This window comes from Heterostelium album (assembly GCF_000004825.1).
Source record: "Heterostelium album PN500 unplaced genomic scaffold PPL_scaffold8, whole genome shotgun sequence".
Lineage (NCBI taxonomy): Eukaryota > Evosea > Eumycetozoa > Acytosteliales > Acytosteliaceae > Heterostelium > Heterostelium album.
The window spans coordinates 2,077,274-2,103,115 of record NW_008805070.1 but is presented as its reverse complement, the minus strand read 5'-3'; the positions used below and the strand labels follow the sequence as shown (position 1 = coordinate 2,103,115).

The 25,842-nt window shown below is 33.3% G+C and overlaps 8 protein-coding genes across 8 annotated transcripts; 4 read left to right on the top strand and 4 right to left on the bottom strand.

Annotated features, from left to right (window-relative positions):
• Positions 1–718: 718 nt before the first annotated feature.
• PPL_08470 (uncharacterized protein) lies at positions 719–2,663 on the top strand (the record flags this gene model as incomplete). Its single annotated transcript, XM_020579287.1, has 3 exons — positions 719–777; positions 1,104–2,038; positions 2,443–2,663. The coding sequence occupies 3 exons, from the start codon at positions 719–721 to the stop codon at positions 2,661–2,663; spliced, it is 1,215 nt and encodes a 404-aa protein (XP_020431126.1).
• Positions 2,664–3,150: 487 nt separating this feature from the next.
• Positions 3,151–3,714, top strand: PPL_08469 (uncharacterized protein; the record flags this gene model as incomplete). The annotated part of the gene is made up of 1 exon (XM_020579286.1): positions 3,151–3,714. One exon carries the CDS (start codon positions 3,151–3,153, stop codon positions 3,712–3,714), a length of 564 nt encoding a protein of 187 aa, XP_020431125.1.
• Positions 3,715–3,859: 145 nt separating this feature from the next.
• On the bottom strand, positions 3,860–4,249 carry PPL_08468 (uncharacterized protein; the record flags this gene model as incomplete). Its single annotated transcript, XM_020579285.1, has 1 exon — positions 3,860–4,249. The coding sequence occupies one exon, from the start codon at positions 4,247–4,249 to the stop codon at positions 3,860–3,862; it is 390 nt and encodes a 129-aa protein (XP_020431124.1).
• Positions 4,250–4,693: 444 nt separating this feature from the next.
• On the bottom strand, positions 4,694–11,540 carry accA (acetyl-CoA carboxylase; the record flags this gene model as incomplete). Its single annotated transcript, XM_020579284.1, has 2 exons — positions 4,694–10,352; positions 10,438–11,540. 2 exons carry the CDS (start codon positions 11,538–11,540, stop codon positions 4,694–4,696), a joined length of 6,762 nt encoding a protein of 2,253 aa, XP_020431123.1.
• Positions 11,541–16,072: 4,532 nt separating this feature from the next.
• On the top strand, positions 16,073–17,172 carry sep15 (15 kDa selenoprotein; the record flags this gene model as incomplete). Its single annotated transcript, XM_020579283.1, has 5 exons — positions 16,073–16,390; positions 16,526–16,597; positions 16,670–16,734; positions 16,859–16,889; positions 17,071–17,172. 5 exons carry the CDS (start codon positions 16,073–16,075, stop codon positions 17,170–17,172), a joined length of 588 nt encoding a protein of 195 aa, XP_020431122.1.
• Positions 17,173–18,015: 843 nt separating this feature from the next.
• Positions 18,016–21,048, bottom strand: PPL_08465 (uncharacterized protein; the record flags this gene model as incomplete). The annotated part of the gene is made up of 7 exons (XM_020579282.1): positions 18,016–18,238; positions 18,305–18,825; positions 19,109–19,220; positions 19,585–19,672; positions 19,753–19,870; positions 19,943–20,346; positions 20,538–21,048. The coding sequence occupies 7 exons, from the start codon at positions 21,046–21,048 to the stop codon at positions 18,016–18,018; spliced, it is 1,977 nt and encodes a 658-aa protein (XP_020431121.1).
• Positions 21,049–23,472: 2,424 nt separating this feature from the next.
• Positions 23,473–24,297, top strand: csnk2b (casein kinase II subunit beta family protein; the record flags this gene model as incomplete). The annotated part of the gene is made up of 2 exons (XM_020579281.1): positions 23,473–23,983; positions 24,116–24,297. 2 exons carry the CDS (start codon positions 23,473–23,475, stop codon positions 24,295–24,297), a joined length of 693 nt encoding a protein of 230 aa, XP_020431120.1.
• Positions 24,298–24,626: 329 nt separating this feature from the next.
• PPL_08463 (uncharacterized protein) lies at positions 24,627–25,836 on the bottom strand (the record flags this gene model as incomplete). Its single annotated transcript, XM_020579280.1, has 2 exons — positions 24,627–24,774; positions 24,863–25,836. The coding sequence occupies 2 exons, from the start codon at positions 25,834–25,836 to the stop codon at positions 24,627–24,629; spliced, it is 1,122 nt and encodes a 373-aa protein (XP_020431119.1).
• Positions 25,837–25,842: the final 6 nt, after the last annotated feature.

Here is a 25,842-nt window from a genome sequence, read left to right as displayed (position 1 = left end):
AGTTCAAATACTAACTGGAAGTCACATTTGTGGTGCTATCAATACGTTAATTTTTTTCAAGACGATATTATATTGCGAACCCTAGATAGTCTTTATTTAAATTTATTAAAACTTTAATTTAAAAAAAAGTGATCTAAGAGAGACCTTTTGGTATTAAAAAAAAATCGAGTCCTTTTTGATTTTCCAAATTGGGATTAATCTTAACCAACCAATTTTTTTCAAAACGTTTAATTTTGTTTTTTTTTTTTTTTTTGTTTTTTCAAAAAAATTAGGTTTAATCATTAATTATTAAGTTGTTTAAATTATTTGAAATATTAAATTCTCTTGTGTTTTTTCAATAACGGTCATTCTTTTCCGAAGAGTAACTTACTATTCTATTAAACTATTCTTGAATAGTTAAGAATTTTAGTGTAAAAAACAATTTACTCTTTTGTTATTTTTTAAATTATTGTCCACACAATAAAGAAAAATCAAGTCTTTTTTAAAATAACATTTTCTCAAACTTCAAATCAGGAGTTTATGTATTTCAAAAATGAAAGAAATAGACAAAAAGAAAGAAAAAAATTTTAGGAAAAATAGTTAAACAAAAAAAAACAAAAAATATTAAATATTGAGATTTATTTTGATGCGAATCTGATGAATACTAATTTTAGATGAATTTGTAGTTCATATGATATCTGCATCATGATGTCAACCTTTCTCCTTATGGTCCACAAAAATGTCAAAAACAAAAAACTATGCAAAGATTGAAAATTCTAACCAGGATGTGAATTTTGTGTAAAAAAAGATGGTTATGAAATTTGCACATGTGTGAAAAAATAATCAAAAAAACCCCCTCACTAATACATTTTTCAATCAAAATAATTTTAAACTCTTTGGAATAAAAAAAAAAAATCTAAACTCCAATTTTATTTATTCATTTAAAAAGAAAATATTTTGAACTATATTATTATTTTTCAGATATATAACACATAGATATATAAAAGATTTAAAAAAGATAGATTAGATAACAATTTAGATTTAAATTTATTTATTTATTTATTTATGTTGTTGTTGTTGTAGTATTATTATTTTTTGAAATATAATAATAAAATTATGTTTAGGAATGACGATGAAGACAACGATTCTTTTCAAAGAACCAACAACAAGGAAAATACACCTTTACTGATAAATAATGATATCTCTATCAATTATGCATCGGCCGACCATGAAAATAATTCGCCACCTGTAACGGGTGCCGACGGCAAATTCATTGTTTACAAAAGAAGATGGTGGGTTCTCTTTATGTTTACACTGCTATCACTGAATCAGTGTAATTTCTGGATTACTTTCTCCACGGTTGCAGTGCTCGCCAAACAATATTATAATACGGATTTGGCGAGAATCAATTTCCTCACGGAACTTGGTCCGATTCTATATGTACCGTTTTCCGTTGTGTTCTCGTGGTCGATCAATCGTTACGGAATTCGTCCAAACATTCTGATTGCATCGGCGTTGGTTGCGATTGGTGGTGCCGTCCGGTCGGTTCCAGGAATATTCCCGCTGGTCATCATTGGCCAGTCGTTCAATGCGATTGCTGGACCGTTCATGATGACTGTTCCCACCAAGATTTCCAACGTTTGGTTTCCGCCCGAGGAGAGAACCTTCTCGACTGCGATCAGCACAGTTTCAAACTTTAGTGGCAGCGCTATCGGTTTCCTACTGGCGTTGTTCGCCACTACCGACACGCACCTCAAATACTTGTTGTATGCCGAGGCGGTGTCGGGAGCACTCATTTTCATTGCCATTCTCATTTACTATCCTGAGAAACCACCTACACCACCGAGTGCCACTGCACTCGAAGCGGAGCGAGCACATCAAGCCAGCCACATTGGACTGCTCGACAGTTGGAAACAACTCTTCATTCAATCCTATAGATTCTTGCGTATTCCCTCTGCATCCATTCTCACAATCGTGTCATCAATCACCTCGGGTTGCTATGCCGGGTGGTCAGCAATTCTCACAGAAATCATTGTCAATGTATATACACCTTCACAAGGTAAATGGCTTGGTTTCTTTGGAATCCTCGCTGGTCTATTCGGTGGAATCATTTGTGGTTTTATCCATGACAAAGTACACAACTTTAAAAAATTATTAATACTTATATTTATTTTGAATACTGCTTCATATTTATTGTAAGTATAAATAATTAATTATTGGCAAACAACCTATTTATTATCAGATTCTAACATAATTTATTATTAATATAATTATTAGATTTTCACTCATTATTCAGGGAATTCTTCCACCTTGGTATTGGCTAGGTCAGCTCTTTAACATTTTAGGTGGTTTCCTGGTATGTATACATACAATATTATTTGTTTTAGAGAATAACAAACTAAACAATTATTATTTTTAAAATAACAATCAAGATAAATGGTTATTATCCAATTATTTTTGAAGGTGCAGTTGAGGTCTCTTTCCCTATTCCAGAGGCAGTTGGATCATCTTTGATCTCGATTTTGATCAATGTTTTTACGTTTGTTTCGATTGAAGTGGGTTCGTTGATTCCACCACAAACACTCAATTGGATGCTAGTTGGTTGTTCTGCAGTCTCTGTGATTCTTCTCTTGTTTGTAAAAGAAGATTACAAGAGATTAAAGAGCGATGCAAAAGTTCAATAAATCAGAAATGCAAAAGTAAGACAATTGACAACAAACAACAAGCAACAACAACAACAGCAACAAAAAAGATTAATATCTTCTTCCAACTCCAATTCTCCTCCTTCATATTTATAATTACTTTATACAATTGTAATGTATGTAATGTTTTATTTATTTCAAATTTCGAAAATTATAATAAATATTATTACATGATGACTGTGTGTGTTTATAAACATCAATGTATTTGTGTGTCTATTTAACACCCTCCATTTGATCAACGTTGAAATTAAACTCTTTTTTTAAAAATAATAATGATCAAAAAAAACCAATCTGACATCACCCACATTTACAGCAAAGTTAAGATCACGTGATCATTATTAAATTATTTTTTTAAATTGTTTATTTTTTTTTTACATTTATTATTTAATGTTGTACCAAAGTTAGAGAATAAATCAATTTCTAATCAAATTGATAAAGGTGAAATAATAATAATAATAATCATAACAAAATGAAAATAACAGAGACTTCAAAAGAAAGATTAAAGATTGAACATAGTGATAGAAATAAAGAATGGACATTGGGATTCGTTATTGCTTTGGTTGGGTTCCTTCCATTCTTTATGCATTCGGAGGGTTGGTTTCTCTTTTGTGGAAAGTATCTTTTCTTGGCAACGTTTATACTGATGGGTCTGCTCAATGTTCGCGATGAATTCAACATGACGCTCGACCTACAAAAGAAAGAGATCACAATGAACTATCGTAATATTATCGATATCATCAAGCGCCAACCCGGAATGGATTTGGTATTCGATTTGAGTCGATTGACTCACGCCTACGTACAGGAACAGGTACACGAGAAGAAGAAACTTCAAAAGATATTCTTGATGTTGGACGGTAGTCTGAGTATTCCATTGTCAGACACACTCTATTTCGATGTAAAGTTTGCAGATAACATTGCAGGAACAATAAACAAATGGCTAAAGGAGAACAAAGTTGGTTCTCGTTTCACTGATACCGATAGTGATGAGGATGGTGCTCAAACAACCAAGAGGAGACTCAAAAATAAGTATTAATTCACATAATATAACAAATTATATCTTAATTGTAATGTAAATAAAAAAAACAATGTTAATATTACTAATTTTTCAAATATATATACACATATTATTATTTATATTTATTTTATTTTTAAATTGATTTGTTGGATTGCTGTTTTTTCTATGCAAGAATTGTTCTTCCTCTAACTTTAATGTTTGGATCATTTGAGGCTGTGAATCCAAAAGAAAATGTTTCATTTGGTTTCAGTGTGGAAGCGTAATCTGGCAGAACGAATACCAGTGAGTTTGGAACATCTGCATCCATTTCTTCTCTTTGTATGACAACAATGTTCCAGTATTTCAAAACATATTTCGATGGCACCAAATAGAATGACATACCAGCATATGTATCGGAGCTTGGATTATGTAAATCTACTTGATATTGATAGATTTTATTACCACCTTGTTTAAAGACACTAACTATTCTTTGTGTGATTTCAACTGCAATCGTTTGGTGTATCGATACAGAAATTAGTAAAATTAAAATTGCAAAAGCAGAAATATTTTTCATGGATGGGATATTGAGTAGGTAGTACTATATAGTATTATTTGATTATAATTATTTGTTTGCAAACACAAAAAAAAAAAAAGTATTGATAATATTTGATCAAATAATAACAAAAATAATTAATATTTATATTTTAAAATTTATACAGATTTAATTTTTTTAATATTTTTTGACTATTTAGTCAAATATATATATTTGCCTGATTATATATATCAGTTCTATATAACGATAATGATGTAACCAGTTACTTTCAATTATTATTAAAAATGTAATCACAATTTGTGTGTTTAAATAAATAATCAATCACAAAAGGGTACTTGTAAAATTATCAAATTGTGTTTGTAATAATAAAATAATTTAAATGGTTTGGTGGTGTTTATTATTTGCCTGTAATTGTAATTATTGATTTGTTTTTGCTTATTATTGTTGTTGTTGTTTGATTTTGGATTAATTGTTCAATTTTGATATTATATATTTCTTTTGATCGGGTGATAGTGTATCAATCAATTGAATTAAGCCGTCTAAAGCTGCATCTGAATCTTGTTGTACATAGTGAACAATTTGGTTTTGAATGTAGGACTTTCTAAGATCGTTGATCTTGTCTTGCAATAAATTACATGAGTTACTGAGGAATTCAGATCGCCACTGATTCTCGTGGAATTGAGCTGGCAATTGGTTGTCTTCGGACATTGCCAATTCTTCGATCCATGATTCCAAGATTTGTTTGCGTTCGTATCGGTTGAGTGATGGGTTGATACGCTCCATCAGGCGGATCTGTTGTTCCTCCAGTAGTCTGCGTTTGAGACGGAAGTAAAAGTATTTACGTGCCGATTTCCATGGGACGACGTCGTGAATGACACCCTTGGCTTTCATACGACCCGGAGTGTCGTGGAGGTCGGCAAACTTGATTGCCACTTGCTGATAGATTGCCAGTAGCTCTTTTTCACGTGTCTGAATTTGTTGTTTGATTTGCTTGATTTGGCTGTCGTCTTGGCAGTTGGCAAGATCTTGGTCGAGCGATGCGATCTTGTCGTCGAGACGATGCATTGTGCGAATGAGTTCCGGATCACGGTACTTGATCTCAACGATACCGTTTGGTTCGAGAACACCTCCTCTTGCGCTTTCAGAGGCGTACATCTCCATTTGATCCAAGTTGATAGTGCTGTCCAACACTACCCAAGCACCACCTCTAAGCTCTCCTTCAGGTGGGATATAAACCATTACGGGTTGTTTGTAGTTACGAAGGTTGTCGACAATCATCGAACCAAACTTGAGAATCTCGTCAAACATATCTCTCATACCACCACTGAAACCTCTCCAGTTGGCCAAGATAATGAGTGGCAACTCCTCACCCTTGTTAAAGTCGGCAATTGCCTGAGCAGTCTTGTAAGAGGAGTCGGGATACCATACTTGTGCAGCCTGTGGAATGACGACTTCCTGTGATAGAGGATTGGCTGGATCGGCTGGAATAACCTTCTCAATGGTTCTAGTCTCCACACCGATGACACCGACTGGAATACCACCGAGTCTGGCACGACCACAGACAACTGTCTTGGCCCAACCTCCCATGGTCTCAATGAAAGAATCACGATCGAACAAACCACTGATCCAAACCAATGGATCGACATTTGATGAATAACCAGATATCAAATCACGAATATCGTATTTACTGTTCATGGTTGGATCGAAATCAATGTCACGAGTGGGTGGATCGATTGGCGCTACAATTGGAACCAACTCTCCTTTGGACTTGGGAACGAATGCAATCCATTGGAGTATCGATGTGATACCACGTAGTTCGTCGTTGACAGAGATATGAGAAACACCGTTTGGATACATAATTTGAGCACCTCCCAACTGTTGATTCGATTCGTAGACATCTTTACCAAGAACTTTGTTGAGTGCCGATGCACCTGTCAAGATGATAGGAGCATCGTTTTGGATGGTACGTTGACCGAGACGAACAAGATAAGCACCGATACCAACGGAACGACCTGTTGCCAGAGTGATTGTGAAGATATCATCGTAGGCTTTCGATGTTTCACCAGCGATGAAACCTGACCAACTGAGATTCTCAACACCGAATCCATTCTTTTGACCGATGATATCTGTGAGAATCCATCTTCCCTCTGCATCTTGTTGAGCGGCAATCGAGTTTGTCTTTGATAGCGCTTGATAGTCTTCATCGGCGAGATATAGAGCACGAGCACCTTTAGATGGATCCTTTGGATTGTTCCAAAGTACACGGAACTTACTCTTTACCTCATCTGCCAAACCAATTCTTGCACCAGAGTTGGAAGATAGGTAGATTCTTGGAATTTGTTCACGACGTGCCATCTCACTGGCAAGTTGGAACATCAGATCCTCTTGTGGACCGAACGAACCGATTTGATGGGTGATATCGTTGGCAATGACAATGACTTGACGACCGGCTGGATACTCCGGTGTGTAGAGTGTCATCTTCCATGCTACCATACCGATGTCGTTGTAGCCTATGGGACGGTATGTCTCTTCGATTGTAGGACGCATATTCTCTGGCAGCTGCTCGTATGGTGTAGAAGGTGGATAGTCTGTACAGTTGACACCTGGAGTGATAATGAGTTCGACGGCATCTACCACTGGACGTGGTGGTGGACTTACTTTGGCTGGATTCTCCTTGTTGCGCTCCATGTACTCCATCCAGATTGATTGAAGTGCCTCGGTAAAGAGATCTGGGAAATCGTAGACATAGGTGGTATCGAGACGTTGTGCTTTGAAACGATTACGTTGAACGGCGTCCATCACTGGATATGGCGTGTCGACTGGCAGACCTTCCCAGATGCCACGAGCACTTCCTGGAACGACAGCAAACACCTGCTGGCCAACTGCGTTCATCTGCTCGTAGTAGCATTGCACTTGGAATGCATAACCAGTTGGATTCTGTACAAAGAATCTCACTGGAATCAGCTGGTTGTCTTTTCTGAGACGACCCTTGACTTCGACTTGTCCGACACGCAACTTCCACAGCTTCTTACCGAGACGGTCACCAATCTCCTGTACGACATAGCCAATCATACGCTCGTCAAACATGACCTCTGGCATGATATTCAAGAAGATACTATGATTTTGTGCACGTGCATATTTACGATTGGCCATTGTCATCTCGAGAGCTTCAATCGACTCAGAGAGAAGTGCTTCCACCTGAGAGAGAAGGATATCAACCATCTTTGTTTCGTTTCCATTCGATGAGAGATCACTGAATCTAATAACCGATCTGACAAAGAAACAACGATCGGCATCTGGATCGGTCTCCTTCTTACCCTTCTCCTGTGCATAGTAGAGATGGATACGTTGTGACTGAGTTGGAACGTGTGAGATATCAAAGTTATTCAAACGACGAACTTCAAGATGATAAGCCATTGCCGGTTCGATATGTCTAAAGATTGGATCTTCCTTGTATCCATGACGCTCACGGAAAGTATAGTATTTCGGTTGTTGACCGACCTTACCACAACAGACAAAAGTGACACGACGGATTCTGGCGAGTGACAGCTCACGTTGATTCGACTTGAGAATAGCAGAGAAACGTTGAGTAGCTTCATTCTCCTCTGCCATTGTCTCTGGCAGGTATTTCAATACTACAGAGAGGATGTCGGTGCTCTCGCCCGATGTCTTTGAACGTCCTTGATTGAAATCATCTTCGATATTGTAGTTCTTCAAGATATTGGGAAGAGCTACTTCGAATTTCGATTCATTCTCAAACGATACCATCATACCGTAACGAAGTTTGGTTTGATCTTCCATCGCTTGAATCGAGTCTGTAGAGTCGGTACGCATCATTGAGAGTCCGCTCAAGATCGAGTGAGGACGCACACCCAAACCAAGAGTGGAACGACCGTTGCTCGACGATGATAGCGGTGGACTTATATTGTTACCTGGCAGTGTAATATAGAAATGCCATTCAACACTTTCGAATCCACGTTTCGCTTCTGCGTCATTGTTGTCGAGAGTGACACGAATGTTCTCGACGTGATAAGAACGATAGGAGTGACGAACATAGATCTCCATTGAAGTACGACGAACAAACTCGTCGGCGTTCTCAAAGTTTGGAATGAGAACATCGAGCAAGTCAGCCGATTGTTTAGAGATGTTGTAGATCTCCTTGTATCTCTCTTCCTCCTCGAGAAGTTCGTTAATCTGTTTGATGGAACGATCGAGTTGAATGATACGTTGGTCGTTCGATGGCAATTGTGAGTTAACAATGATTTGTTTCGCGCGCAGTGAGATATCCATACTGTTGCCAGCGAGTTGCGATAGTTTTTTGAGTAGTTCGATGTAGTCGGGAACCGAGTTGTCCAAGTCGATCTTCTTCAACAAACCGAGAATGAGAATATGTTTCTTTGATTGTGGATGAATTGCCATTGCCAACTCCAATAGTCTTGGCATGTTTTCTTTGTAGGTTTGTCTGAGAATCTTGAGTACTGTTTGGAGTGGACGGTGTTGTACCAATCCCTCAACAGTGATAAACTCTTCGAGAAGTGAACGGATGATGTTGATTCGTGCACCTTTGATACCATCGATATACTTGTGAGTGAGATCCAGAATTGGTTTGACAGTTTGAGTGAGTGTCTTGGCAACCGATTCATTCTCGAGTTGCGACTTGTTCAAATAGGCATTGAGTGACTTGCTCAGAGAGAGTGTGTTAAAGTCGTCAGCAACTGTTTGAGCAGATGGTTGATACTGACTGCAGATAACACTTTCGATTGTGTTGGATTTGAATCTTGAGAGTTCCTCGCAGATGAGCGACGACAACGATTGAGGAATACGATTGTTGATCACTGAGAGCTGTTCGTTGAACTCGTAGAATGGCAGTTGAGGATCGTTGATCTGCTCGAATAGTCTCTCGATCAGTCCGTTGATTTGAATCGCTTCGTAACCACCCAACACCGATTTCACACAGTGGATTGTATGTGCAATCAGTTGATGTGGTTTGTCACCGATAAGAGTTGGCGGCAACATCTTCTTGAGAGTACCGGTAAACACTGTCGATTTCTGGATTGATGAGCAATCCTCCAACTCCAAATGTGCAATAATAGCACCGGCTGTCATGACACTACCTTCCGACAGTTCAAACTTGATTCTTCCAGTCTCTGGGACAATCAATGGCATATACATTTTCATGACTTCAATCTCGGCGAAAGAAGTTCCCTTGGTCACGAAGGAACCATCGTCCACAAGATACCTGACCAGTTTGCCTGGCGACGACGTACGGAGAATCGATGGATCATACTCCTGACTGAATATACAGGTTTTCGAATCGATGGTCAAACGAATTCCAGTGACATCTTCACGTCCGTAACAAACATGCATCTTGCCATCGAGCATCACCAACAATCCACCGTCGGACATCAAAACAATGCTTGCCTCAATGAAGTTGGAACGATCGCTCTTTAGTGAAACCATGAATGTCGATGCACTCTTTCTTGAAACTTCGAATAAATATTTAACGTTATTGTAGATCAGTTCGATCGGGACGACATTAGCGAGTAGCTCCATCGACGGCAACTGTCCAACGGTTACCTGTTGAATGAACTCATTGCCACGCGAACAATACAGTGAGTGTGCCTTGTAGAGTGCTCCACATAGGACAACCACCATATTGTCGGGTTTCGGTGTGATGATCTTCTCGGCAATCAAGACATCCAGCCACCCAGTGTGAATCTCATTCATGCGGAACGCTTCCGTCTCCAACAAGTGAATGATATACTCAACGGGTGTACGAATGTCACCACGAATCGAAATCTCCTTCAATCCCAACACCATTGCCTTACGGGCATCCTCACGAGTCGCTCCACTAGCAAAGATGTGTCCAAACTGTGAATCGGCATACTCGTGTAAACCACCAAACGGTCCAACACTAAAGTAACCCCAAACGTTTGGAGTGCTTCTAAATGTCAATTCATGAATCTTTCCTGATGTCGGCTTGAATCCTTCATCTGGATTCTCACCGGTAATTCTTACTGCTATACAATGTCCCTTTGATGGAACTCTCTTTGAAAAATCTTGTAAATCAATACTACTACTCTCCAATGGTTGTTGATTATATAATCTTCTAATATCTGGAATTCTATAGAATTTGAAATTGTTGATAATTAGTTTAGTAAAATGTTGTTGTTTCTATTTCTTCTTCAAAGTTGATTATTATTATTTACCTGTACAATGGTATTCCCATAGCAATTTGTAATTGAGTTGCAGGTAGGTTGACACCTGTAATTTCTTCGGTGACTGGATGTTCCACTTGTAATCTTGGATTCAATTCTAAAAAGTAGTAGTCACCATCAAAGAGATATTCAACTGTACCGGCTCCGACGTATCCTACTTCCTTGACGAGACGAACAGCTGCACGTTCCATTTCCAACCATACTTCTGGACGTGGCGCCAACGCCGGTCCCTCCTCGATAATCTTTTGATGACGACGCTGCACCGAACAATCTCTACCGTTGAGCGATATAGCCTCTCCATATTGATCACCGATAATCTGTACTTCCAAATGACGCGCATTCGGTACGAGCTTCATAAAGAAGATGGGCGAACCCGGCACCTCTGATTGCACCTGACGGAAACAGGCGGGCAACTCCTCCATTGTGGTGACCTTACGGATACCTTTTCCACCACCACCCTCCGACGCCTTTATCATAGCAGGGAAACCGACGCGCTCCGCGCAAACGCGTGCTTCTTCGACGGTGGCGATTGTCGCCTGGCGGTAGACGTCCTCGGTGACACCGGTCTTGGAGTACTCGACCGTCAGACCGCTTCCACTCCATGGAACACAGGCGACACGCGCCGATTGCGCAACAATGGTCGAGGCAATCTTGTCTCCGAGATCCTTCATCGCGTTGGAGGGTGGTCCGATGAATGCAATCTTTGTGGCGGTACGCGAGAGCAGCTCTGGCAAACGCGGATTCTCAGAGGCGTGACCCCAACCTGCCCAAACCGCTTGTACACCGGCACGCTCTGCAAAATCAACGATAATATCGACGTTGGCATAGTTGTTGTTGTTGGTACCACCCGGTACCTCTATGATCTGGTCGGCCATTCTAATGTACTCGGCATTCGCTTTCAAGTCTTCGGGTGTCGCCATAACCACGAACTTAATGATTCTCTCATTGCCAAATGTTGAATACGCCCATTTTCTAACGGAACGTATTGCCTTTACAGCTGCGATACCATTGTTGGCAATCAGAATCTTTCTGATCAACTTATTTCCACCGAGTTGTGTAATATATTCTTCAATTGGATCTCTTTTTATATCCATTTATTTCTATACTAATAATTTGAAAAAAAAAAACAAACATTATTAGTATCTGTTTTGTTCTGTTTGATGATAATGATATTTACATTTTTTAATCGAGTATTTGATATGACTGTGGATGCTGCAGTTGTAATAAATTATTATTATTATGTTGTGGTTGTTGTTGTGGTGGATATCGCGTTAGGTAACTCCTCATTAGCTAGACCTTATATTGATAGTTGATTTTTGTTGGGTGATGTTTTCTTGTGAATGAATGTGTTTTTTGGAAACTTTTGTTTGGTAAAATATAGTTGTTTGATACCAAATTAGAATATTTGCTGTATTATATATGGAAAAAACTATATTTTTAAAATATGAAAAAAAGATAAATATAATGTTAATAACTACTATTGTTTTGTTTCTTTGCTTTGCTTTGCTATTCTATTCTATTTAAATTTTGTGTTTTAAATAAAAATCAACTCATTATCATTATAGCTATTGGTTCGCTTTTATTAAATTAATCTAAAGATGAGATTTGTATTTTGAAATGCAAATGTGCAAAAAATATGATAAGCTTATGTTCTCCTAACTTTTATAGGATGTAACAATAAAAAAAAAATAAAAAAAAAAGAAAGAAATATTAAAAAACTACTGTTTTTGGTGTTGTGGAGGTGTAACAATTGCACTTGATATTTATTTTAATATTTAAAAGCTACATCACACCCTACCAATACATCTGTCGCTCGCTCGATATTGCAAAATAATGAAAAGTTAAAAAAAACAAAAAATGACATAAAAGATAAATAAAATAAAATAAAAGAAGAGGAACTGTTGTGTGTGTTGTGTGTTGTATTGTGTATTGCTGTGTGAATGTCGTGTGAGTGTTATGAGTGTGTTATGTAATTAATTAAATATTTGTTGTGTAATTTATTTGAGCAAAATAAGCTAATCTTTATTTTTGTTACTATTTTTTTAAAAGAAAAAGTAGAAGTGATATCATGTATATTTGAATGGGATGATATGACTGTTTTTACATTGAAAATACAACTGGAATTGGAATTGTAATCATTAGTTTTGTTAGATGTGTTTGGTGTGTTTGTGGTGTGTGTGGGTGTGTGTATGTATGTATGAACAGTTACTGAATTTTGTATTTGATGATCATCAAATCAACCTTAAATTATTGTGATGTGCGTGGTGGTTCCTTTTAAACGAATTTGATTGAAGATGAGGATGAAGTTAAGTTAAGTTATAAAAGAATCTTCTTACTTTGTTTGTTTTAATGTTATATATATATATATATATCTTTTCTTTATTAGAACACTCTTTAAATGAAAAACACAAAACTATTAATTTTTGATTTTGATGTGATATAATATGATTTGATTTGATTTGATTATTTTGTTGATTTGTAAAGTGATCAACAACAAAAATAAACTAAACTAAACTAAATTTGACTAAAGTAGTACTATGATTGATTCGATCTAAAAGAAATCATTGAAATAATAAATGACCTTGATGATTTTGATTTGATTTTTGGTGTAAAGTGTTTTTTTCATATTTTTTGTTTTTGATATTAATTTATATTTTTTTTATTTTTTGTAAAGATGAAATGATTGATGAGGTACCGATAACGAATCATCAAAATCGTCATTTTCAAACAAAAAAATAAAATGCAACAAGTGGGGTTTTCAGATGGTGAAAAACCAAAAGGGAACTAACCTTCCCAACAAAACTCCCACACTTTTATTTAAACTTTTGTTTTTAAATAAATATGATGTTACGAAACTGTTATACTAAGATATCTGAGTGAATGTGATTTCAAATGAATACCGATTTATTCAACCGAAATTAAATACTTTTTGGTCAAATAATAATAATAATGATAATGATAATGATTAACAATAACTTGCCCAATATTTATTATTATGTTTACTACTATAGTTTTGATAAAAGAACTTTTTTCTTTTTTTTTTTGTTTTTGTTTTTTATATTTTCTTTCTTCTTAACTATAAAAAGTTACAAGCTAATACAGTAACCTTTTTAAATTAAATAATGTTTGATTTTGATGAATTATATATTGATTAATAGGTAAATAAAACCAACATTCAAAATAAAAATATGATGATGTATGAATAAATACTATCAGTGTAGTATGAATGTAGAGGTGAATGATTTGATTGTTGTTCTTTTATCAAACACCTGATATTCAAACGAATAAAAAGTATTGATTATTTATAAATATATGTCAATTTGGAATATTTCTAAATAATGTTTTAAAAAACTGTAATTTGTGTGACAGAGATACAAACGAGTTTTTTATTTATGATGATGAAGTGAGGTTAGGTAAGGTAGGTAGTAACAAGTGTTGTGGGTTGTATTTTGTATGTGTGTATGGTATGGGGTGTGTTGTATTATTTTAGACTTTTCTTCTTTATTCATATGGTTTTTAATAATTTAAAATCTATCCAATTTACAAAAAACAACAATCTACCGAGATCATTTTATTGTATACATTTTAATTTACTAACTTTAGATTAGATATAACACTGACAGCATTTTAATGACTGTTCGTTCAAATTTAATTTTCTTGCAATTTTAGTTTTGTTTTTTAAAAACTTTTGAACCAAAAAAAAATATCTAGTTTTATCTATCTTAATCTTATCTTTTATAATCTTATAACATCTGTTGATTGCTATGCTATGCTATGAATTGATTAATTCGATTCGATTTAAAGTCTATCAAATAAAAACAAACAATTCTAAAAGTAGATTTCCTATTGAAATTTCTATTTCTATTACTAAAACAACCTATTTTTGAAACTTACATTTGTATTACAAAATAATAAATATTTTAATTCTAATTTATTTAAATTAATAAATATCCAATTATTAGTGATTTGTGTGGAATTATTTAAATTAAAATATATATCAATAAATATAATATATAAATTTTTTAATTATTTTTCGTCTTAATTAATTGTTTTAAAGAATTAATTGAATGAACTAAACTGAACTGAACTTTTAGTTTTATTATTACTAATATATATAGAGAGTTATATAGTTTTAGATGTTATAGTTATTATTGTAGAGTTAGTTATACTGTAGTCCGCCAATCATATCAACAATTAACAAAATGAAAAAGGTTGGTTTGTTTTGTTTTGGTTTTGTTTTCCAATAGTTTGTGTTCACTTTGCTTAGCAAGCTTGGAAATTACCAATCTTCAATACAAGTCAACTTGACCGAATTTTTTTTTGTTTTATAAATTTTTATTCTTTTTTATTCAAATGTGGTGGGTTAAAAAAAAAAACTAAAAAACAATATGCACCAAACAAGGAAAATGATACATACTTCCCCCTTTTAGCTAGGGTCAAAGTTAATTCGTTGGTTTTTTCAGAATGCATTGAAATCTTTAAAAAATGAAATAAAAAAAAAGTAATTTTTGATTTTTTTTTTTTTATGAGTGTCCATACTTTTTCAAAAACTAAATGTTTTTTTGTGGTGGGATTTGGGATCTCCCTCCCATCCAATCGTGTGAATCATCACAATGCAATTGGTTTCGTCATAGCAGCACTGCTGAAGAAAACTCAAAGTCTTTGTCATTAGCACATCAATATTTAATATGGTTATTTTAGATAATATTATAATTTTTTGTTTTTTGTTTGTGTTTTTGATTAATTAATTATTTGGGATATGATATGATATGATATCGATCTTTTTGAAATAGAAGGTCAGTTGTTGTTGGATTATAATGTTGTTGTTGTTGTTGCAACTGGTGCTATTAAATTCTTGAAACCAATTTTATTCAAACAACATTAAAAATAAAAATTTTAAAAGTAATGGGAATTTGTATCTGAAATGTATACCTACGTTTGTGTTTCCCAATTATCGTGAAATCCCAAAATACACACACCAGTCAATCTATTAAGAATCTACTCCTATTTCTTTCACCCGATTCATTAAATCCCAATTTCATTTTAGAAACTTCTACTTTTCATCTCTGTCCTATTATATTAATATTCATAGGAACTATTCATAGAAAAGTGGAACAATACAATATTATTATTTTGGAGTCCATTAATAAATATCGGTATCGGAACTGTAATAGAATTGTATTAATGGACTTTTTTAAGTAAATATAACTACTTTGTTTTTTTGTTTAGATGATCTCTTTAGTTTTGAAATGATAAAACAAAAAAGAATGTTGTATTTGAGTACTCCTATACTAGATTATATGAATTATAAGTTGGATAAAACAATCTGCTAAATTATACTAAATATTATGCTAGAAACAAACACTATTTTCTTGTATATATGATTATAGATCTAATTTAACTCATCTTTTAATATTATTTGTATATGAATTATTAATGATATCAATGGTAGAGTATGCTTATAAAACTGATTAAGATTTGAGTAACAGAGTGAGTGTGTTTATTATTGTCTTGTCATCACAGCTAGAAAAAAAAAAAAAAAAAAAACTTTTTTTATCACTTCACAACTATTGTGTTTTTTTTAATAATTCGACTATTTTTATTTGCAATAAATATAGTTTAAAAGATGTTAACTAATAGGAGAAGGAGTAATCCTTCTTTTGTTGGTAGCACCGGCGGCGGCGGAGGTAGAAAAGATAGACTGCAGCTACCTCTAAGTCAAGTGTTTAGTATCTTAATATTGATGTGTTTCTATGTATCCACTAGCAGCGGTATTTCACCACCAAAGACCAATCAATTGTCACTCGATTGTCATGATCTAGGTTTCACAGACTCACTTCTATGCTCATCTTGCAAAGATCTCGAAGGTTTTGTAGGTGATGCCAATTCCGCTGTAATCGAAGAATGCAAAAAGTGTTGTTCACTCGAAGCAACCCAACAAAAGGTATATTAAACTAAACTAAACTATAAATCAAACCTAAACTTTATACTTATAATAAGTAATAAACTAATCATTAATTAATAACAATAATAATAGAAAACATTTGTTAGTGCGCAACTGACAATATGTAGATGAAAGTTAGGTGCCTTCCCAAGTGTTAAGGATTTCATTGACAACAAGAGCAAGAATTTCAATAAAGTATCAGTTAATGTAAGTTTTAAACTAATAATAATAAATGTTATGTATATAATCTTAATATTGTTGTTATTATTATATTTTTAGTATGTAAGTGGTGCTTCTCCAGTCATTGAACTCACAGACACTGAAGGAAAGGTCGAAAAAATCAAGTATGTAGAAATATGTTATATTATAAATAGTTAGTTGATTACTAACTAATCTTTATTATTTACTATGCTATTTATTTTAGCATTGATAAATGGAAAGTTGAAAATATTGAAGAATTCTTAAAAGAAAGAGAATTGTAGAATATTGTAGGAGGTGTGTACGAGAGGGGTGTTTAATTTAGAATGAAAGTTAGCATTAGATAACATGGATTTGACAACCATAGGACAATAGAGATGTAATGACGATATAGATGATAACAAACAAACTTTGCCATCTATATCTGAAATCAAACTGTTTGGTAGATTTTTCAATTGACACTGGTCACTTTTTTAAAAAAGACTTTCCATTTAGAATCAGTGTTTAGTTGGTCAGCCATCAGTCCTTCTCCATTGGTTTCTATGTTGTATTGTTTATTTGTGGTTTATTCCGATCAAACTTAATTGCTAAATTAATAAAAATTAAAAATATAAATTATATATATAAATCTAAAAAATGCGTAATATTTCTTCAATACCCATGTTGTTTCAAAATTAGTTATCTTGATTGTTTGAATGATTATTTTTATTTCATAGTCAACAAATAAAAAGCACATACACGCAATAATTTTCAACACTACCAATATTCCTTTTTTTTTTGCATAACCAACTAAATGCTGATTTTATCTCTGATCTAAATTCGAGTCAGAAATACCAAAAAGAATAGAAGATTGGGTGTTGGTACTCCACGGTCGTAATCTAAAAAATTGCACATAAGGTGTAGATTTTCTCAAACCAAACAATTTAATTAAATTGCAATGGTGATGTCATTACCTTTACAATTAAATAAATAATAATAGTTTTATTTTTTCTAATAAAGTTAATAATATTGCCAACAAATTTAATATTTAGAAACTAATGATACATTGACTTCCATTAGCCGCATTGATTTTCTCTTTCTAAAACTAACCAATCCAGGTTCTTTTGGCAAATGTAACAAGAATCTTGATTCATTTAATAGTGAATATTAAGTTAATTGTACGTTTTAAATGTTAATTATTTTATTACAACAAATTATATAGTATACATTAATAATAAATATTTTGTTGTTTTTGATATGGTAATATTATTTTGAAGTGTTTTTGAGTGGAACTTTGATGATCTTTTTGAATAATGATGATCTAAATCAAAGGTTTTAATGTTACTGTAAATGATAATGATACTGTTATTGTTATTATGTTTTGGTGATTTGATTGGTAGTACTATTGTTGACAAATTGTATTGTGGAGTGTGGTGGTGTGGTGATTGTTAATCTTTTAAAAAGTTAAGAGGAGTTGGACCTTGATGCATTAGTGGAATGATCTTTGGTGGTGTCGCATTGGCTTGATTGTTGATAGCTATATAGGTTTTGAATTCACTCAGTGAAGGTGCAACATAGTTGGTCAACTTTGGATCATGATGTTTCAACTCTGGTGATCTGAATTGATCCGATACATTCTTAATATAAAGTTCAATATTTGTAAACAATTCCCTAAAAAAAAAATTGGATAATAATATTAATAATTTCATTCTGCTCATCCTTGTTAATTATACATACAAATCAATTGAAAATTCCTTGCTGTATTTAGTAAATTCAGGTGGTCTGGTGAATTGTGGAGCTGGTGGTTGATGTTGACTCGGATGATGTTCATCGAATTGATTGTCATTATTATAATCATGTTGATCTGCGTTGTTGTTGTTACTGTTGCTATGTTCATCATTGTTGTTGTTGTTGTTGTTCATCTGAGAGGATAATGTTAGAGACATGTTTCTTGGTGGTACAGGTGGTGGTATTTTCTTGGTTCCAGAAGAGTTTAGCGTGGTTGTTGGCATCGGTGTACCAGAGTGAGTGGAAACTGAATTACTACCGTTCTTTGGCCTAGAAATCGATATGGAACTGGTTGATGATGTCAATCTCGAAGAACTATTATAGGAATGGTCTGCTTTCTCATCCTTCTCTGGATACTTTGCGGGTGACAACGATTTGTTTGTCGCCACTGTATTGTTATGTGTCAACTTACTAAACTCTGCAATAGAGAATCCAGATTGATACAATTCCGATCTTTTAATTCTAACCATCTAGATTGTAATAAACAAAAAGTTAATTAATATTAGAATATATATATATATATATTGTTACTAACTAACTAACTACTCACTCTATAAAGTAAAATATGATGATATGCATTTCTAACTGGTTGATCCCAATGAAGAAATAGTGGATAGAAATACTTGTGTAGGAGAAGATCGCAGAATAGGATGCGTCGGTTCGTTCCCTGGAACGAGTCGGATGTGTTGTAGATCAAGTTGAGAGAGCGGATCAAGACTTGGTGGTGATCGGCAGCAATGATATTATCGATACCCTCGCAGAAAAAGTTGATGTCAAAAGTCTCGGGGAGCACTCCGTACTCTTTGATCCAGAGTTCAACGATGCCCAGCGTCGAAGCGACCGACGCCAAGTCGAAAACACAGGTCTTTAGGAATATGATTTTAATGAGTGCATCGATCATGGTCGGGTCGTTTTTGGTACTGTTGATCAATGCAAAGTGGGCGTCGAGCGAGGGTGTCGCCTTTGGTTGTTGCGGAGGGATCGACTGCTCTCGCGATTTGATCTCGTGCAACAGTGCATAACACAAAATAAAATAGCCTGGAATCGTCTTCATCTCCACAGAATCACCCAACACATATTTACAAACGGTGATCCACTCTTTAAAAAATATAAAAAACAGATTCTCTTTTCTAGCTATATTATCTACCCAACTAAATAAATAATGAGTTTGTTTGTTTGTTAATATTTATAAATAATCAATCTAAGAAGAAGAATAAATAAATATTTACCCTTGTGGAATACTATCAATTTCTTTTTCACAACTTTCATATTGCATCATTAAAGAATGAAATGGTAATTTATCTGGTCTATCACCAACTATATTTAAATATTGTACTATTTTAAACAAACTTTGTTAGTTATGTATTTTCGGGAAAAAAATAATGAAAAAAACATACAATTTTGTGGACATGGATAATAGGAAACTATATCTTTAATCTCTGTTTCCGGTGGTGTCAATGCATCCAATAATAATTTTGCAACTTTTGGTATTCTAAAGAATGCAATAACAATAAACTATAAATAATATAAATTTTGAAATTAGTAATAGTTTTCCAATTGTTTTGGACTTGGAAAATAACTACTTACTTTGGCACAAAATTGAGATAGTGGTAATGATAAGAAGGGTGTTGTGATGATGGTGTTGGCAATGAATGAGAATGTTTTATAGAGTTTCAGACGATACTTTGTGATAATGTCGGAGCTCCATGCTTTGAAAGTAACGGGGTCAATGAGTGGCGATATGGCAGTGTCGAATTCACGACGTCTCGCAATCAGCAGTATAGTCTTGTAGAACAATGAGAAATCCTTTTCCAGGCTTGAGAATCTATCGACGAATGCACAGAGAGATCCCCACAATTGTAACATCGATTCTCTACAGGTAATGGTTATCATTTTTGTATTTTTAATACTATTGATTATTGTTGATCCTGTTAATGACGTAGACTGTTGTTGATCCTGTTGTTGTTGTGATTGTTGTTGTTGTTTATATTCTTTTCTTTTTCTTTTATATTCATAACTTGACTTATAAGTCCACCATTGGCGCCATCCGGACTTGATAAACTACCATTTCCATTGATATATATATTATTACTGTTGTTGCTGCTGTTGGGTGTGTTTCCGTTTTGAATGGAAATGGGTGGTGTGCTTGGAGGTGAGTTGGAGGTAGGTGTTGAGCTATTACTACTAAAAGTTGGTGGAGTGGCGGAATTTGGTGTGGATGAAGAGGAAGATGGTGATGTTGATGTTGCTGCTGTTGATGATGATGGAGGTGGTGGAATTCCACCCGATCCACTCAATGAAAAATCATTCATACCACCTCCGTTATTATTATTATATTGTTGTTGATGTTTACTTGGTTTATAAGTGATAATCTCCAGTAGAATGATGATTTCCAGTAGTGAGGAATTCACTTTGGTGAGAGCGGTCATCGATTTCTCACGTTTCTTCTCTTCGGTAGATGCCAGTGAATCCAACTGTGGAATCATGGAGGTGATTGAATTTGCTTTTCTCTCGACCTGACCACACCAATTCTTATATTTTAACTTTGGTTTCTGTTGTTGTTGCTGTTGCTGCTGTTGCTGTTGTGATTGCTGTCCATTACCATTCATTCCGACCAATCTAGGACTGGTTTGTGACTCACCGCCACCTTGTTGTTGGTTCGGATCGATAAATTTCGAAATAAGCATATTCATCTTATTTGTAAGTTCATTCATTCTCTACAACCACCTTTTTTCGACTTAGTTTGTTTTCCAACTAAGTCCTAAAAATAAAATAAAATAAAAAAATACACAACTACAATTTGTAAAAACTGCGACTAATTTAATTGATTGACTGATATATAAATAGATAAAAGATTATAAATTAATGAATAAATAATAATATTGATTTTAAACTTGAATTGAATTGAAATGAAATTGATAAGAATGATGAATGACTGTTGATACAATTATAAAAACATATTGTTAAACAAAAAAAGTACAAAGTATGATAATAAATAAAGATTTGAAATTGAAAGTTTGTTTGACTCTGACAATATTGTTGTTGTTGTCCTTTCTGAGCTGAATTGAGTTGAATTGGATTGAATATCTTGTCTTTAATATTGCAGAATATATCTCTTATTTTTACTTTTTTTTTGAAAAAAAAACAACAATTTAAAAAAAAAAGTAAAAATAAAATGTGTGAAAAATGTTTGATTTGCGATTTTTTAAAAAATTAATTTAACTTTTTAAATCAAATATCTATTAACAATTAATTGTTACTACAACTATTACTATTTATATTTAATGTTTACTATTTTTTTTTGTTTTATAAATTAATTTTAAAACAAAAACATTCAATAAGTTATAGATTTAGTTAAAATTAATAAAATTTACTAATATTTGATAATAAATTTAGGGTTTGTTTGTTCGGAATTTTAGTGGTGTGTTTGCTTTTTATTTGCTTGTTATTATTGTTTTGCTGTTATTGTTATTGTTGTTTATTGTTATCTTTGGATAGACTCTAACCTCCACACTCTCTTTACTTGCTTTAAGTTTAGTTCCTTTTTGGTGGTGTGTTTACTTAAAACCAAAAAAAAAAAAAAAAAAAAAAACAAAATTGAATCAACTTTATTTTGAAAAAAAAATCATAAAATTAATCAATATGTGGATTTTATAAAACCCATTCACAGAAAATAATGTGGATTAATTTTAAAAACACACACCTTTTTTTTAGATTTTGGATACAATGACCAATTTTTGGAAAGATTTTTTTTTTTTTGACTGCAAAAAAAAAAGATAATTTGGTTTTAAGTTTAGTTTAGTGTCCGCAAATAAAAATGATAAATCAATCAATCAATGTTGTTGAAATACCAAAGATCTGAATCAGATAACATGATGGATATTGGATAATTAATGTAGATTCGATTTTACTTTTTTTTTTGTTTTTTATTTTCATTTCATACACACAAAATCCAAAACACTTTTAAAAGTTCATCGGTTATCCGCATTCCTCATTACAAGAAAATAATCTTTTGATTAAATACATGATCAATATAATTTATCTATTAATAAAAATGGCGGACACCCAATAATAATAAAATAATCAAATTAATTTGTATTGTTTGTTTTCATATTCCGTTCTTGGCCAAGAACCAAACGTTTTTTAATGAATTGTGTGCCGTCTAGATTCAACCAATTTTCAAAATATTATTTTGGATGATGAAATTGTTATGTTACATGTAATAAATATAATAGTTATATTTATAAATAACTTAATATTAAAGATTCTTTTATTACAGTGCATTGAATCACAACTAATTGATCTTGAAAATAAACATACAATCGTACAGGAATGATGAATAAAGCGAAAAAAAATAAAAAACAAAATTGAATAAAAAAAAAAAAAAGTACTAAAATTTTTTTTTTTTTTAAAAATCGATTATTAAGTTTAGTTTTTAAATTTTTTATTTTTTATTTTTTTTTATTATTCACACAATTGATTGTATAAAGATATAATTACCTATTTTATGTAAGTATTACTTGATCAAGTTAATGCTAGAAATAAAACTAACGTTCAATAAAAAAAAAATTAAATTTTTAGATTTTTAATCAATTCAAACTTTAAACTTCCTTTTTCTTTCTTTTATATATAAATAGATTTATTCGTTTAATAATAGTGAATTCATCTATCTATATCTTTGGCTAGAATAATAGAGTAGAACTATAAAAACAATTTATTTTATCAATTTTTTTATTTTTTTTCAAAAAAAAAATTAAAAAAAAAACAAAAAAGTACAAGAAAAACACACAACAAGTTTCATATCGGTTACTTTTCAAAAATTATAAGGGTTCTGTCTTCGCGCCAAACTTTTGTTTCTCAGAGACATTGGTCATACATATAGATAGTTAGTTAGAAAGAAGATAGATAGAATATAGTTAGTTTGTTTGTTTGTTTGTTTGGTAGAAAGAATTTAGATATAGTTTTGAAAGAATAAAGATCTTTATTCTTATTGGTTTAGAAAGAATTTGGAAAGAAACAACAACAACAACAACAACAACAACGAAATTATAGACAGGGCTAATAGAGTGAGGAGAAAACAGTTTCGAAACAAAAACTAAAAAACAAAAATAGACAGAATGAATATGGATAGAAAATTCAATAACAATCATAAAGAATCATCGTCTGAGGAGGACGAATCACCACATGAAGATGAGATCGCATGGATTCCATGGTATTGCAATCTAAAGGGAAACGAATTCTTTGCAACTGTGGAGGAAGACTATATTCAAGACGACTTCAATCTCACGGGACTCAGTTCGACGGTGCCCAACTACGAGAGTGCACTCGGCATCATACTGGACTCTGACCCCGAGGAGACACTAAGCGAAGACCAACAAGAGAGTTTGGAGCGTTCCGCCGACATTCTCTACGGATTGATACACGCACGTTATATATTGACATCGAAAGGACTGGCGCACATGAATGAAAAGTTTAAGAATGCAGAGTTTGGACGTTGTCCCCGTGTCTTTTGTCAGAATCAGCCGGTGCTCCCCGTCGGACTCGCCGACATGCAGGGCGTCGACACAGTTAAAGTCTATTGTCCTAGATGTAACGATATTTTTAATCCAAAATATAGAAGACATTCACGTATGTAAAACAACAACAACAACAACAATTGCTGATAACAAACAACAACAACAACAAAAATAACAACATCATCATCATCAATATTCACATACTAATTTACTCTATTACTTGTTTGTTTGTTTGTTTGTTTAGATATCGACGGTGCATACTTTGGAACAACTTTCCCACATTTGTTATTGATTACCTATCCAGAGTTGGCACCACCCAAACCACATCAAACCTATGTACCAAAAATATATGGTTTCAAAATTCACAAGTCTGCTCGTGAGAGAACACTTCAGCATCAACAAAAAGTTAGAGGACACAAACAATAATATCATTAAAAAAAAAAAAAATAAACTTTTAAAATAAATAATAAATAAAATAAAAAACATAGCCAATTAAAATAATATAATATAATATAAAAAAACAAACCTTCTTTACTTTAAATAATATAATTATTAATAAATAATAATAATATAATCACATATTTTTTATTTTATATATCTTATCTTTTTCTTTTCTTATCTTTTTAAAACAAATTATTTTTATTTCTTATTTCTATTTTCTTATTATTTACTTATTTATTGAAAAATATAAATATAGAGAGTGTGAGAGAATATGTATATATACAAAAAACTAATTAATTATAATGATGAATGAATTATGATGGTAATTCTAATCTACAGTATGGACATTTCTTGTGTTCAGTCAACCATCTATCAATACAATCCGGATGGAATTGATGGTCACAACCAGCCAGTTCTTTTACAATTATATTCTCTTCGAAATCCTCCAGACAAATGGTGCATCTATAGAAATATATTAAACAAAAAATGATGATAGTTAGATATTACTGTTGTTATTGTTTTATCAATTAAACTAAATGATTATTCATACCTATGTTCGTCAGCATCATTATTATGTTTATGTTTATATTTGACTTGTTTGATTTTCTTCTTTTGTGATTCGGTTGCACCGAGTTTGACTGGTTCCAGTTTCGAGAGTGCTTCGTAGGACATGTCGATCTCCTCTTCCTCTTCCTCCTGATAGATGTGTGTGGATTGCTCGAAATTTCTTGCTAGTTCCTCTTGCATCTTTCTGGCCATCTCACGATCCTCTTGCTCCATCAACTCTCTCTCCAACATCTTATTAATGACATCCTCATTCTCTCTATCATATCTTCTAAGATCGTGGAATGCCGATATCAAAGGTGGTGAATTTCTAAATGGTGAATGTGAATAATTTGTATTACTATTACTATTGCTATTATTACTATTGTCATTTATATTTATATTTGTAGGAGTCGATTGTTGTTGTTGTTGTTGTTGTTGTTGTTGTGAAGAAGTAGTTGTTGTAGTTGTAGTAGTAGTTGTTGTTGTTGTAGTCGTCGGATAATTATTATTATGATTTGGTGATGAATAGGAATGATGTGAAGATGATGTATATGAAGAGGATGGTGTCGGTGGTGTTAATGTAAATGAAGGTGGTGTTACTGGTTGTTGTTGTTGTTGTTGATATGTTGTATTACCACCGCTACCAACACTACTGGCAGTACCACTGTATCCACTACCAAATACTAATCTTCCTGTATTACTGTTATTAGCATTAGCATTGGTATTGGTGGTTGTTGTCGTTGTTGTTGGGGTCATCGCTTCACTTGGGAAGTTGATAGCACTGCTGATGGCAAGTTGCGATGAGATTCTCGGTGAGGTGGAGAGTCCACTCATTCCAGAGCCACCGACAGCACCACTTCCACCAAACAACTGTCTGCCAAAGAAAGATGTCTTTGATGGTGACTTTGGTGCAAATATATCGTGTTCTGATTTTTGTAAAGCAGTATTACCGACATCATTCTTTTTAGTTGGTTTCATCTTTCC